Genomic DNA, 12049 nt, shown 5'->3' with positions numbered 1-12049 from the left:
AGTGCAATTAAAATGGCCGACAATCCCGTCGAGCATAGCCGCACTAAGCACATAGCCATTCGGTATCATTTTCTTAGGGATCACCAACAAAAGGGGGATATCGAGATTTCTTACATTAGTACTAAAGATCAATTAGCCGATATCTTTACCAAGCCACTTGATGAACAATCTTTTACCAGACTTAGGCATGAGCTCAATATTCTTGATTCTAGAAATTTCTTTTGCTAAGCTTGCACACATAGCTCTTTTGAATACCGTTGATCATATCTCTTTTATATACTATGACTAATGTGTTTTCAAGTTTATTTCAAACCAAGTTATAGGTATATTGAAAGGGAATTGGAGTCTTCGGCGAAGATAAAGGCTTCCACTCCGTAACTCATACTTCGCCACCACTCCGAGCAACTCTCTCTTCTTTGGGGGAGAAATGAGCATCAAGGAAAAGGACTTCATCCTTGGGGGAGAGAGTAAAAGCTCAAACGCAAAAGGACTTCGTCTTTGGTATAATCTTAACTCACTTATTTATGACCAAAGGGGAAGATTGCACTTCGAGGGCTCTAATGATTCCGTTTTTGGCGATTCATGCCAAAGGGGGAGAAAGTATGAGCCCAAAGCAAAAGGACCGCACCACCACCAAATTAAAAAAACTTAGTGTTGAATATTTTCAATTGGTTTTCCTATTGTGTTCAAAAAGGGGAGAAAGTAGTATTTTAAAATGAGACATCAAAACCCTCTTGAACACTAAGAGGAGGATTTCATTTAGGGGGAGTTTTGTTTAGTCAAAGGAGAAGCATTTGATACAGGGGGAGAAAATTTCAAATCTTGAAAATGCTTTTGCAAAATCTCATTTATTTACCTTTGACTATTTGCAAAAAGAACCTTGAAAAGGATTTACAAAAGTATTTGCAAAAACAAGACATATGGTGCAAGCGTGGTCCAAAATATTAAAAATGAAGAAACAATCCATGCATATCTTGTAAGTGTTTATATTAGCTAAATTCCAAGCAACCTTTACACCTACATTATGCAAACTAGTTCAATTATGCACCTTTATATTTGCTTTGGTTTGTGTTGGCATCAATCACCAAAAAGGGGGAGATTGAAAGGGAATTAGGCTTACACCTAGTTCCTAAATAGTTTTGGTGGTTGAATCGCCCAACACAAATAAATTGGACTAACTAGTTTGCTCTAGATTACATGTTCTACAGGTGCCAAAGGTTCATCTACAACTATACTAATTCGACTGTCCGGAATACCGTAGATTATTCCGGACAGGAGAAGCTTTTTGGAAAAACAGGCCAAGCGCGGACCGTCCGGGCCCTTGCGGCGGACCGTCCGCGACACGAGGATGTCACTCGGCCAGAACCAATGCAAAAATCCAAGTCTGTGCTATGGACTGTCCGGAGGAAAAGCAAAGACCGTCCGAGCCCTTGCGCGGACCGTCCGGCCTCTGGCGCGGACCGTCCGGTAGGTGAGAAACCGAAAAACCCGAAGGTAACGGGTTCGGAGAAATGAATTATAGCGGCCTCGCGGACCGTCCGGACCAGGCGGGCGGACCGTCCGCGACTGGCTCTGTCTGACATCTGACGACGCATTAAATGCAATATAGCCGTTGATATAGCCGTTACTGCTGACCGTTGCATTTTCAGCCGTTGATCTACAGGGGCGGACCGTCCGCACCAGGAGGGCGGACCGTCCGCGCTCAGCAGAATGGTCCAACGGCTAGGAAGTGGTTGGTGGCTATAAATACAACCCCAACCACCTCCATTCACTTCATCCAAGCATTCCAACCTTCAACATTCAATACAAGAGCTAGCAATCCATTCCAAGACACACTCAAAGCCTCCATCTCTCCAAGTTTCACAATTGAGAAAAGAGATCATTAGTGATTAGTAGCTTGAGAGAGAAAGTGATCCGTGTGTTATTTGTCGCTCTTGTTGCTTGGCTTTTTAATCGTGCTTTCTTGATTCTTTCATTACGATCAAACTCACTTGTAATTGAGGCAAGAGACACCAATCTTGTGGTGATCCTTGTAGGAACTTTGTGTTCCGAGTGATTGAGAAAAGAAAGCTCACTCGATCCGTGGATCGTTTGAGAGAGGGAAGGGTTGAAAGAGACCCGGCCTTTGTGGCCTCCTCAACGGGGAGTAGGTTTGCAAGAACCGAACCTCGGTAAAACAAATCCGCGTGTCACACTCTCCATTTGGTTGCGATTTGTTTTCCACCCTCTCTCGCGGACTCATTTATTATTACTAACGCTAACCCCGGCTTGTAGTTGTGATTATTTTGTAAATTTCAGTTTCGCCCTATTCACCCCCCCTCTAGGCGACTATCAACAGCGTCGCCCGCGCCGCTCCGACTGTGGTGCCACTTGACACAGTGAGGCTGACAGGCAGTCAGGCCCGGCCGCAGGCACCATAGGAAGCTCCGCTTCGCCCGACCTAGGGCTCGGACTTGGGCTAAGCCCCGGAAGACGGCGAACTCCGCTCCGCCCGACCCAGGGCTCGGACTTGGGCTCAGCCCCAGAAGACGGCGAACTCCGCTCCGCACGACCCAGGGATCGGATTCGGGCTAAGCCCCGGAAGACGGCGAACTCCATTCTGCCCGACCCAGTGCTCGGACTTGGGCTCAGCCCCAGAAGACGACGAATTCCGCTCCGCCCGACCCAGGGCTCGGACTTGGGCTCAGCCCCAGAAGACGACGAATTCCGCTCCGCCCGACCCAGGGCTCGGACTTGGGCTCAACCCCAGAAGACGACGAACTCCGCTTCGCCCGACCCCAGGACTCGAACTCCGCCCTGGCCTCAGCCAACGGCCTCCGCCTCGCCCGACCTAGGGGCTCGGACTCGACCTCGGCCACGGAAGACGGACTAGACCTCAACCTCGGAGGAGCCTTCGCATCGCCCAACCTAGGGCGCGGGTCGGCCACGTCAACGGGAGGCGCCATCATTACCCTACTCGAAGCTGACTCAGGCTATGGGGAACAAGACCGGCGTCCCATCTGGCTCGCTCCGCCAGATAGGCAATGATGGCGCCCCGCACGCTCCCTGACGATGGCGGCTCTCGGCCCCCTTACGGAAGCAAGAGGACGTCAGCAAGGACTCGACAGCCCCGACAGCTATCCCTCCACCAGGCTCCAGCGCTCCTCCGACGGCCACGACATCACACAAACCGGGCACCAAAATCTCTCCGGCCGCCACGATGGCGTGTACTTAGGGCACTAGCTCTCCTCCGCTAGACACGTAGCACTCTGCTACACCCCCATTGTACACCTGGATCCTCTCCTTACGCCTATAAAAGGAAGGACCAGGGCCCTCTTAGAGAGGGTTGGCCGCGCGGGGACGAGGACGAGACAGGCGCTCGCTTGGAGCCGCTCGCTCCCTCTCCCGCGTGGACGCTTGTAATCCCCTACTGCAAGCGCACCCGACCTGGGCGCGGGACGAACACGAAGGCCGCGGGATTCCCACCTCTCTCACGCCGGTCTTCGGCCACCTCACTTCCCCCCTTCGCGCTTGGCCTCGCGTCGACCCATCTGGGCTGGGGCACGCGGCGACATTCACTCGTCGGCTCAGGGACCCCCCGGTCTCGAAACGCCGATAAGTATGCTAAAAAGTTTTAAGCGTGAATTATGATGTGTATTTTCCCTAAATGTAACAGGTGACACAATTTGTGTAATCGTTCGGAGGATGTGAATGATCTGATGCGTTGAGAAATGGTTGGTGGAGATATGGAATGCTAAATATGAAGCACGGGAGGCTGTGAAAGGCGGGCACGTTTTTTTCCGGGAAGAACGAGAAAACAGTTGGAGTAAGAAAAATCACTATTTTTTACTATTATCTTTTTTGGGGTTGATTTACATATTCTTTTAGAGTTGCTCTTAAAGACATTAACAAAAAAAACTCTCTTTTTTATTAAAAAAAGTTATTGAACTGACAGAGAAAGCAAACGGGGAAAAACACATCGGGTGCGGGTGCGTGTGGTGTGGAACGAACGCTGTTGATCAATGGCGTAGCGGATTTGCAGAAAGGGATTAATTAGCAAGCTGCTGCGACGACTATCACACGGATTACGGAGGACGGCCGGACCGTGGCGTGGCGTCGATAGTGTACTACTAGTAGGGTCCGATCATACGGCGGAAGAGATTCCCTTGCTCGTAGGGAAGGGAAGGGAAGGGAAGCGTCCTCTTCATTGTTTGTTGTTTGTTGGTTGCTCCTAATAATCTCCCTTTCTTATTATGTTGGTTGCTCCGAATTGTCACAAGGAACACGAGACAAAAAAGAAAGGCTGCATTGCATTGTTGGGGAAAAAAATGTACCAACGGAAACCAACAAAGTGAAATTATTGATTAGTCGTGAGACTTAAACGATCAATTCACCCGTATTGTCAGACAAAATATTATTTTGCAATGTTGATTACACTATTTATATAGTGGGGTTTGGATAAAAAACATGAATATGTAAACTTGCGGGGATAGTATAAACTCCTCCATGGTCGCCTGGCATAGGGTCCAGTGATCCAGTCCAAGGGTGTCGGTGGCGACGTGTGAAGAGAGTAGACGGGAGAGGGCAGACGTGTGTGGGCGCACTAACGATGTGGGTTGCCGGTTGACTTGGAAGCACTTGTTAGGGTTAGGCAGCAAATCGTCCAGCTCTCCACGGAACGGAACGGAATATACCTACCTGCATAATAATATACCGCACCAAACTTGTACGACTAGTAGAGAACGAAGCGGTTGGTCAACCCGCGTCATCGGGGGGACTTAGGAATTAAAGATGACGACAAAATCCCGTTCGGCCGGCAGAGCAGAGAGATGGTGGTGGGTCCGACGTAGTACCAACCAACCAAAAACGCGGAGACGGGAGCCACGCCACGTGATGGCCAGCGAGGCGGCGCCGGCGGTGGAAGGAGCGGTGGGCCGGCAGACGTTTCGGACTCGGAATGAGACGAATAACGCTGCCCGCCTGCGCCGATGGTTAACAGCTTGTTGAGAAGAACTGTTCTCAGTCTCGAATCTCGGTAAGGGCCACGGCCGCGGATGGACCCAAACCTGTCGGTCGAAATGTTGGGCCAGCCGGTGCTGGCATGTACTGGGCCTTTGGGCTCGGTTTGGCGTCCAACGAGATGGGCCGAGGCGAGCAGAATGCTCGATCCGCTCGCCGGGCGGCTGCCGTATTCACGTCATGTCACTGCCACCGTCATCCTTCTCTCCGGAAAGGAACCGCAAAATATCACTTGCGAGAGGAACGAGTCAAACTATTTAAAATTTAGTTATATATTATAAGGACTTGTTCGGTTTTTTTTACCTTCTAAAGTCACTTTTGGTACTTAAAATAGCACATGAGATGATATAAATTGGCCTTCTAAACTTTATTCCTTAGTCACTAAAGGAATGGTTCAAGTTAACTAAATTTGTACTTTTACAGAAACTGTCCGGCTAGAAAAGCGAGCTGGAACTGGACCACCTACATTTATCAGGGGCAATTTTGCATTTATATGTAATAGATAACGCTCAGTTTTAGTTCCATGATCAAATAGGATATTTTAATGATAACGTTTAGGAGAAGGATGTCTAAGGCTAAGTGCCACAAGAACGAACGGGAACGGCTATATATAACCGTGTAAAACACTGTTTTTATATTTATAAACGTATCTAGAAAATTTCAAGAGTCCATGCATTTGTGATGTGAAGTTAGGAGTTGTTACCCATATCAAACTGTATTTTGCTTCTGAAATACGTATAACTGTCCACGGCATATGAAAGGAAGCCCATGAAATTGTCCTCGCTGAAAGTTACTATTGTTTAGAGTGAAGTTTAAAATAAAAGATGAATAAATAGAGTCTATGAAAGAAAAAGATAAAAAAGTCGGGCAGCAGATACAACGGCACGCCATTTATTGATGCACATGCACATCAACACCCATCGTTGTCGTCGCTTGATCCGTCCGTGCATCGAGTTGGTTGCGCGTTGGACGAAAAATCGTGAACGGAGAAGGCGCGACGTGGCCTGCGTTCCTTCCTTCCGCCCCGGGCGGGCCTCAGCGAGTAAGGTGAGAGTGTGGGGCGGCGGCGGTGCGGTGCGGGTGGTCGTCGCGCAGTCGTAGTGCGGTGCTGGCAGTGGCACGGCATGCACGGCACCGCGCAGTCCAGGCCCCGTGCTTGCGGAGGGACGCGACGGGGAAACAAGACGACGACGACGACGTCGTCGTCGTCTCGGCACAAGGGGCCAATGCAAGGAAGAGGAAGAGGAAGAAAAAACGGGCGCGTACGGTGGACTAGTAGTAGTAGCTAGCTATGACCGAGAGTACTGGACTACTGGTACTGGTAGAGCATTATTGGTGCACAATGTCGTCAGGCAGGCTGTCAGCCTTGCTCGTCCGATCCCGCAGGTGAACAGACAGATGGACTGATTGGGTAGCTGTTGGCAAGCTAGTTACCCATTATTCTTCCACTCCACCTCGCCCGTGGCCCGTACCCGTCGTCGTCGTCCACACAGCCACAAGCTGCTGCTGCTGCTGCGCGTGCTTCCTCTTCAGTTCAGCTGAGGTAGCGGCGCCTCACCCATCCCCCCCGCTACATACACATATCTCCTTCTTCGAAGAACTCGGTCCTTTGGGAGCGAGCAGGAGCAGGAGCAGGACAGGACCAGGAAGATCATTATCAGGAGAAGCTAGGCGGGGATATGGCGAACGCTGGCGGCGGGGCGGCCGGGGAAGGGGAGTGGCTCAAGGTCGCCCAGCTCAGGGCCCTCGTCCAGGAGGACCACCGCGCCAAGGTCAGTCCCGGCCCCACTCGCTTCCCTTCGCCTCGCCTCGCCTCATCTTCTTGTTCGCGCCGTGCGCCCGTGCGTACGTCCGTCCGCCGCTTCGATCTCTGCCGTTTGCGCACACATCAGCTTAGCTTGTTCGTCCTTGCGTACGGAAAGGAGATTTTTGAGTTGGCATCAGGAGTTAAACCTACGTACGCGCCATCTCGACCAGTGGCGGATCCAGAATTAATTCAAGAGGAGCTACTAAGTTAAGACTATAATTTTTTTTTAAACCAAATAAAAAATATAATTAATATTTAGTATAACACAAGAATCAAGATATAATTTAAACGTTTAATCATTACAATCTCTAAGCGTCAATGTTCAGGACACTTTCTTCTTCTTTCATGCCTCTCGTCTTCGTTCAGTCGTCGTCAGTGCTCGACGTTCAATGTGAAGTCGGGAGTCTCAGCATTCGTGGCCTGCGACGTCCCAACAACCACGTAAATAAATTCACGAGCTCACCGAGATGGAAGACTTGAAATTACCAAAGATCATGGAAACGCTGGCACAACCTCTGACACCGGCAGTAGCTGACGGTGGCAACCGAAACCAGCCCAAGAACTATGAGCAGACAGGTGAGTATAGATGTCCAAACAGTGCGGGCCGCCCGTTTGGTCCGTGGCACGGCACGAATTTAGCCCGGTCCAAACACGGCCCGGCACGGTCGGTTACGGGACCGGGCCGGCACGGCCCGTTTAGCGGGCCGGGTATGGGCAGATACGGCGGCCCGCGTGCTTTGGTCCGGCCCGGCCCGATAAATGGGTTGGCCCGACGGCGGCCCGCATATTTATGTAAATACTAAATATGTAAATACATTTAATTCTCTCATAGTATGTAAATACTAAATACGCGGCCAAACATATATAAAATGCATGCATAAATATAAAATGCATACATAAATATTTTGTTGTCTTAATATATATAAATAATATGTTATTATATATGATTAATTCTGTTAAATATATGTATTTATATACCGTTCTACTGTTGGTTCGGGCCAGTGCCCGGCCCGGTCCGTTGAGGCCCACCGGGCCAACGGGCCGGCCCGGCACGATTTTTCCCTGTGCGTGCCGGGTTTGGGCATGTCCCTAGGCACGTGGGCCAGCCCGACCCGGCCCGAAGCATCAACGGGCCGTGCCTGGCCCGGCCCTATTCGTATCGGGCCGAAACGGGTTCGGGCCGGGTCCGTGCCGGGTGGCCCATTTGGACATCTATACAGGTGAGGAGCTCGAGCCTGTTGTTAATTCTCTTGCATTAGCCCGTAGCCCATAGGAAGAGCAGCGGCAGACGCAACCTTTCTTGGGTCGCTGTTCCTTTCCCTTCTTCTGCAAAAGAACCAACTAACCAAAACTGAACTAGACCGATGCGTGTATATATGTGTACTGCACCTTTCTCTGTCGCTTGTATGGGCCGTGACAGCAGCCCCGGTCGTAGATCCGCTCCTGATCTCGACTAATTGCTCGTTTCGTGTCGGTAGTATATAAATCGCACGCGCGCAAGATACAATTCTAGTTCTCGGAACAATATTAGAAGACGAAATTTTTACCAGTTTGCAGAGTACTCCTGGATCTATATATCTCGTCGATGGGTGGGGTGGGGTGGGGTGGGTTGTCCTGTCGCTGTTAGACCTATACACCAGTCGTCCAGTACCGGTAACGGTTCTGTTCTGGATGAATTAGGCCATGTCTGTTTCAGATTATAATCTCTCTAGATTATATAACCCAGCGCAAATAATCTATTAGATAAACAAACAAATAGATTATAGGTTCAGATTATATAATTTAAAGCCTACATTATGATAATATCATAATCTCTTCAAGAGTAGCTTATTTGAGATTATTTTAGCAAAAGACCCACTACCCATAGTTATGTAAATAGAAATAACAATATATGTCATCCTTCTTTTCTCACCTTAAATAAACAAACAAGAGTATTGTTGTCTTTGTGAGAATAATCTACATTTGTATAATCTAAACTACCAAACAACTACATATAGATTATAATATATCTAGATTAGGCCTGCTAATGGCAAGAAATCTAATCCACTCCCACCCATACCCAAATCTAATTACTTTGATATCCATTCCACACCCAACCAAAAATACTAGAAGGAAGTTAAACCCAACCCATCCAATAACATTATTGATCCCAAACCAACCCGTAATTGGGTGGAAACCCATGGAAAACCCGTGGGTTTAGCTTATTGTCTCACATCAAGCCAACTGCATACACTGATACACAGTGATAATTTTATAGATAGTTTCAGTGACATACAAAAACATAGTTGCATACACAGTGACAAATTTGTATAACTCATCATGATGTACATTTTATATTTTAAACATTTCTTCATATGACAAACTAAAAATAAATTTATTCATAAAACCTATATCTCTCTCATAGTTTATGGAACTACGAGAGATATGTATATAATTTGTGTATATTGTTAGAACTATCGTGTGAGATGAATAAATGATCAAACAACCAAAATAAACTTTGTAGATCTTGAAAAGTTATAGAAGTTTGTAGTTGACAACTTTTTCATTTGAAGTCATATTGTCAACGAAAACTATGTCTGAATTTTAAAAAATTAAAATTTGAATTTTGAAAACAACCTCGAAAGAAAAAAACCACCAACATGAAAGTTGTAGGTATTGAAGAGTTATGAAACTTTGTAGTTGACAATGTTTTGATTTGAAATCATCTTGTCATGCAAAATTATGTTTGAATTTTGAAATTTGAATTTTTCAAACTACCTCGGATGGAAAAACCATCAAAATAAAAGTTGTAGGTCTTGAAATGTAATGAAACTTTGTAATTGTCATCTTTTTTATTTGAAATCATCTTATCATTGAAAAATTCGTGTGAAGTTTTCAAATTTAAAATTAAAATTTTGTAAACGGCCTCGGATGTAGAAACTATTAAAATAGAATTTGTTGATCTAAAAAAGTTATGCAACTTTATAGTTGGTCACATTTTTCAAATAAAATGGTATAGTATAGTGTGTTGTGTGTGACTAAAGAAATCAAAGACTTCTCTAAACCTGAAATAAAATGGTACTGATTAGGGTGTTAGTCTGATTGGTGAATACACATGAAAACCCATACCTATACAAATCCATCTATACTTATGAATATCAACCATTTTGACCCGCAATATAAAATAAACTCATTCAACCCAACCCGTTAATAATTAAAACCCATCACAACCCACCAAAACAAAATCATTTCTTAAACCCACCTAAAATACTCATTTACACCCACCTCATTTGCAGGCCTAATCTAGATTATATAATCTATAAGCCGCAACAAACAGGTCCTTAGCCATGCATGCTTCAAGATGCATATATATGTAAAAGTCTTTTTTAATATATAAAAAAACCATGGACGCTGGCACTGCTGGCAGGAGGTGGACAACCTGACGCTGCGTCGGTTCCTGCGCGCGCGCGGCCACAACGTGGACAAGGCGGCCGCCATGCTGCTCAAGTTCCTCAGGTGGCGGGCGGAGGCGGCGCCCGGCGGCGGCACCGTGCGGGAGGAGCAGGTGCGCGGGGAGCTGGAGCAGGACAAGATCTACATGGGCGGCGTCGACAGGACCGGCCGCCCCATCATCGTCGGCTTGCTCGCCAAGCACTACTCCGCCAACCGCGACATGGCGGAGTTCAAGAGTACGTCGACGACGTGGCCCTTCTTTCTTCATCAATCAAAATGCGTGTGTACGTACGTGCGGAGGTTTTCTTTCTTATTTCTTGGCCGTTGAGCGCGTGCGTGTGTGTGTGCCCTCTCTCTCTCTTGTTCTTGTTGTGCAGGTTTTGTGGTCTACTTCTTCGACAAGATCTGTGCCAGGTAAACGTAAATATTAAACGCAGTGGCCGGCCGGCCGGTTTATCTTCTTCTGTGCCTAGCAATGGAGATTTACTGCTGTTCATCATCAACATGTAAAATAAAAAGAAAGAAAGAAGAGAGAGAGAGGAAGCACTCGTCGCGTACGGAGCGATTAATTTAACTGAACCTCATGCATGCATGCAGGATCCCCAGAGGGCAGGAGAAGTTCCTCGCCATCATGGATCTCAAGGGCTGGGGCTACGCAAACTGCGACGTCCGGGCCTACATCGCGGCCATTGAGATCATGCAGGTCCGTCCGTGCCCCCGTTAATTGCTTCTGCTCTCACTCAACGGCGGCACGCAGCTGCCCTCTGTGATGACGGCGACGACCCTGCTTCTCAATAATATCCTGATGGCCGCTCGTCTGCATCGTACGTACGTGCAGAACTACTACCCGGAGCGGCTGGGCAAGGCGCTGATGATCAACGTGCCCTACATCTTCCTCAAGGTGTGGAAGACGATGATCTACCCCTTCATCGACGCCAACACCAGGGACAAGGTGATGAGCATGAGCTAGCTGCCATATGCCGCGCGCGCTATCGATCCAATCCATCCATCCATCCATGCTGCAATAATAATAATAAAAAAAAGCTAGCTAGCTGCTCTCTGCTCCTCTGAAATGCCTGTCCCCATTGCATCTACAGTTCGTGTTCGTGGATGACAAGAGCCTGCGGGAGACGCTGCGGCGGGAGATCGACGAGAGCCAGCTCCCGGAGTTCCTTGGCGGGAAGATGCCTCTCGTCTCCCTCAAGGACTACGCCCAGCAGCCTCAGCCCGTTTGCGAGTGAGTCTGTCGTAGCGATGGTGGCCGGCCGGTGACGTGAGCGACCCAAAGCCGAAAGCTGATTCGATCTAGACTAAGCTAATACAGCCTACAAGAGGGAGGAAGAGAGGCCCTACCCGTGGAATTAAGTCATTAGTTTGTGGTCCAATTCAATAAGAAAGTAAATGTGGTGTGTGAAGATGGTATGGCATTATCAGTCTTTAATCCCATATTATACATTTAGATAGAAGAAAATCAACTTATATGTGGTAGTGTTCCCTACTTTTTATATGAGATAAATAAAGGGATACGGAGAATGCTGCACGCACGCTCTCGCTCACGTTTCATGTTTTTCGCGTTATTTACCGTGTGACGTGTTCTAAACGATAGTCTAATTTGATCTTCGGGCGGTTGCATGTAGAGAGATTTTATGAGCGGTTTCTGTATTTAGCAGATCGAATCAATAAGGTTGCATAGGGAGAAGCGGTGTCTCTGAACCACCGTCGGCGTTTTGACGACCTGCACGGGTGCCGACGAATCAGGTTTCTATGATTTTTTTCGCGCACGTCCGCTCGGATTCCTCTTCAACACTCGTG

The 12049-nt window shown here is 47.8% G+C and overlaps 1 protein-coding gene across 2 annotated transcripts; it reads left to right on the top strand.

Moving 5' to 3' along the window:
• Window positions 1-6326: 6326 nt before the first annotated feature.
• On the top strand, window positions 6327-11793 carry LOC100282468 (phosphatidylinositol transfer protein CSR1). 2 transcript variants are annotated; one of them, NM_001155377.2, is made up of 6 exons: window positions 6327-6770; window positions 10212-10473; window positions 10615-10651; window positions 10835-10940; window positions 11076-11189; window positions 11335-11792. In NM_001155377.2, exons 1-6 carry the CDS (start codon window positions 6678-6680, stop codon window positions 11476-11478), a joined length of 756 nt encoding a protein of 251 aa, NP_001148849.1. In that variant the 5' UTR covers window positions 6327-6677; the 3' UTR covers window positions 11479-11792. The 2 variants fall into 2 exon arrangements, with proteins under 2 accessions (NP_001148849.1, XP_008672871.2); XM_008674649.4 differs by lacking the exon at window positions 10615-10651 and having other exon boundaries at window positions 10212-10525; window positions 11335-11793.
• The last annotated feature ends 256 nt before the right edge of the window (window positions 11794-12049 follow it).

Source organism: Zea mays, chromosome 3, assembly GCF_902167145.1.
Source record: "Zea mays cultivar B73 chromosome 3, Zm-B73-REFERENCE-NAM-5.0, whole genome shotgun sequence".
Lineage (NCBI taxonomy): Eukaryota > Viridiplantae > Streptophyta > Magnoliopsida > Poales > Poaceae > Zea > Zea mays.
The sequence above is the reverse complement of the archived record's forward strand: the minus strand, read 5'-3'. Positions and strand labels throughout refer to the sequence as shown.

Excerpts from the sequence above, each read along its gene's own strand:
- LOC100282468 (XM_008674649.4), top strand. The coding sequence starts at position 6,678 with ATGGCGAACGCTGGCGGCGGGGCGGCCGGGGAAGGGGAGTGGCTCAAG. Across the intron at positions 6,771-10,211 it reads AGGAGGACCACCGCGCCAAG|GAGGTGGACAACCTGACGCT; the intron begins GTCAGTCCCGGC and ends CACTGCTGGCAG. Across the intron at positions 10,941-11,075 it reads CGGCCATTGAGATCATGCAG|AACTACTACCCGGAGCGGCT; the intron begins GTCCGTCCGTGC and ends ACGTACGTGCAG.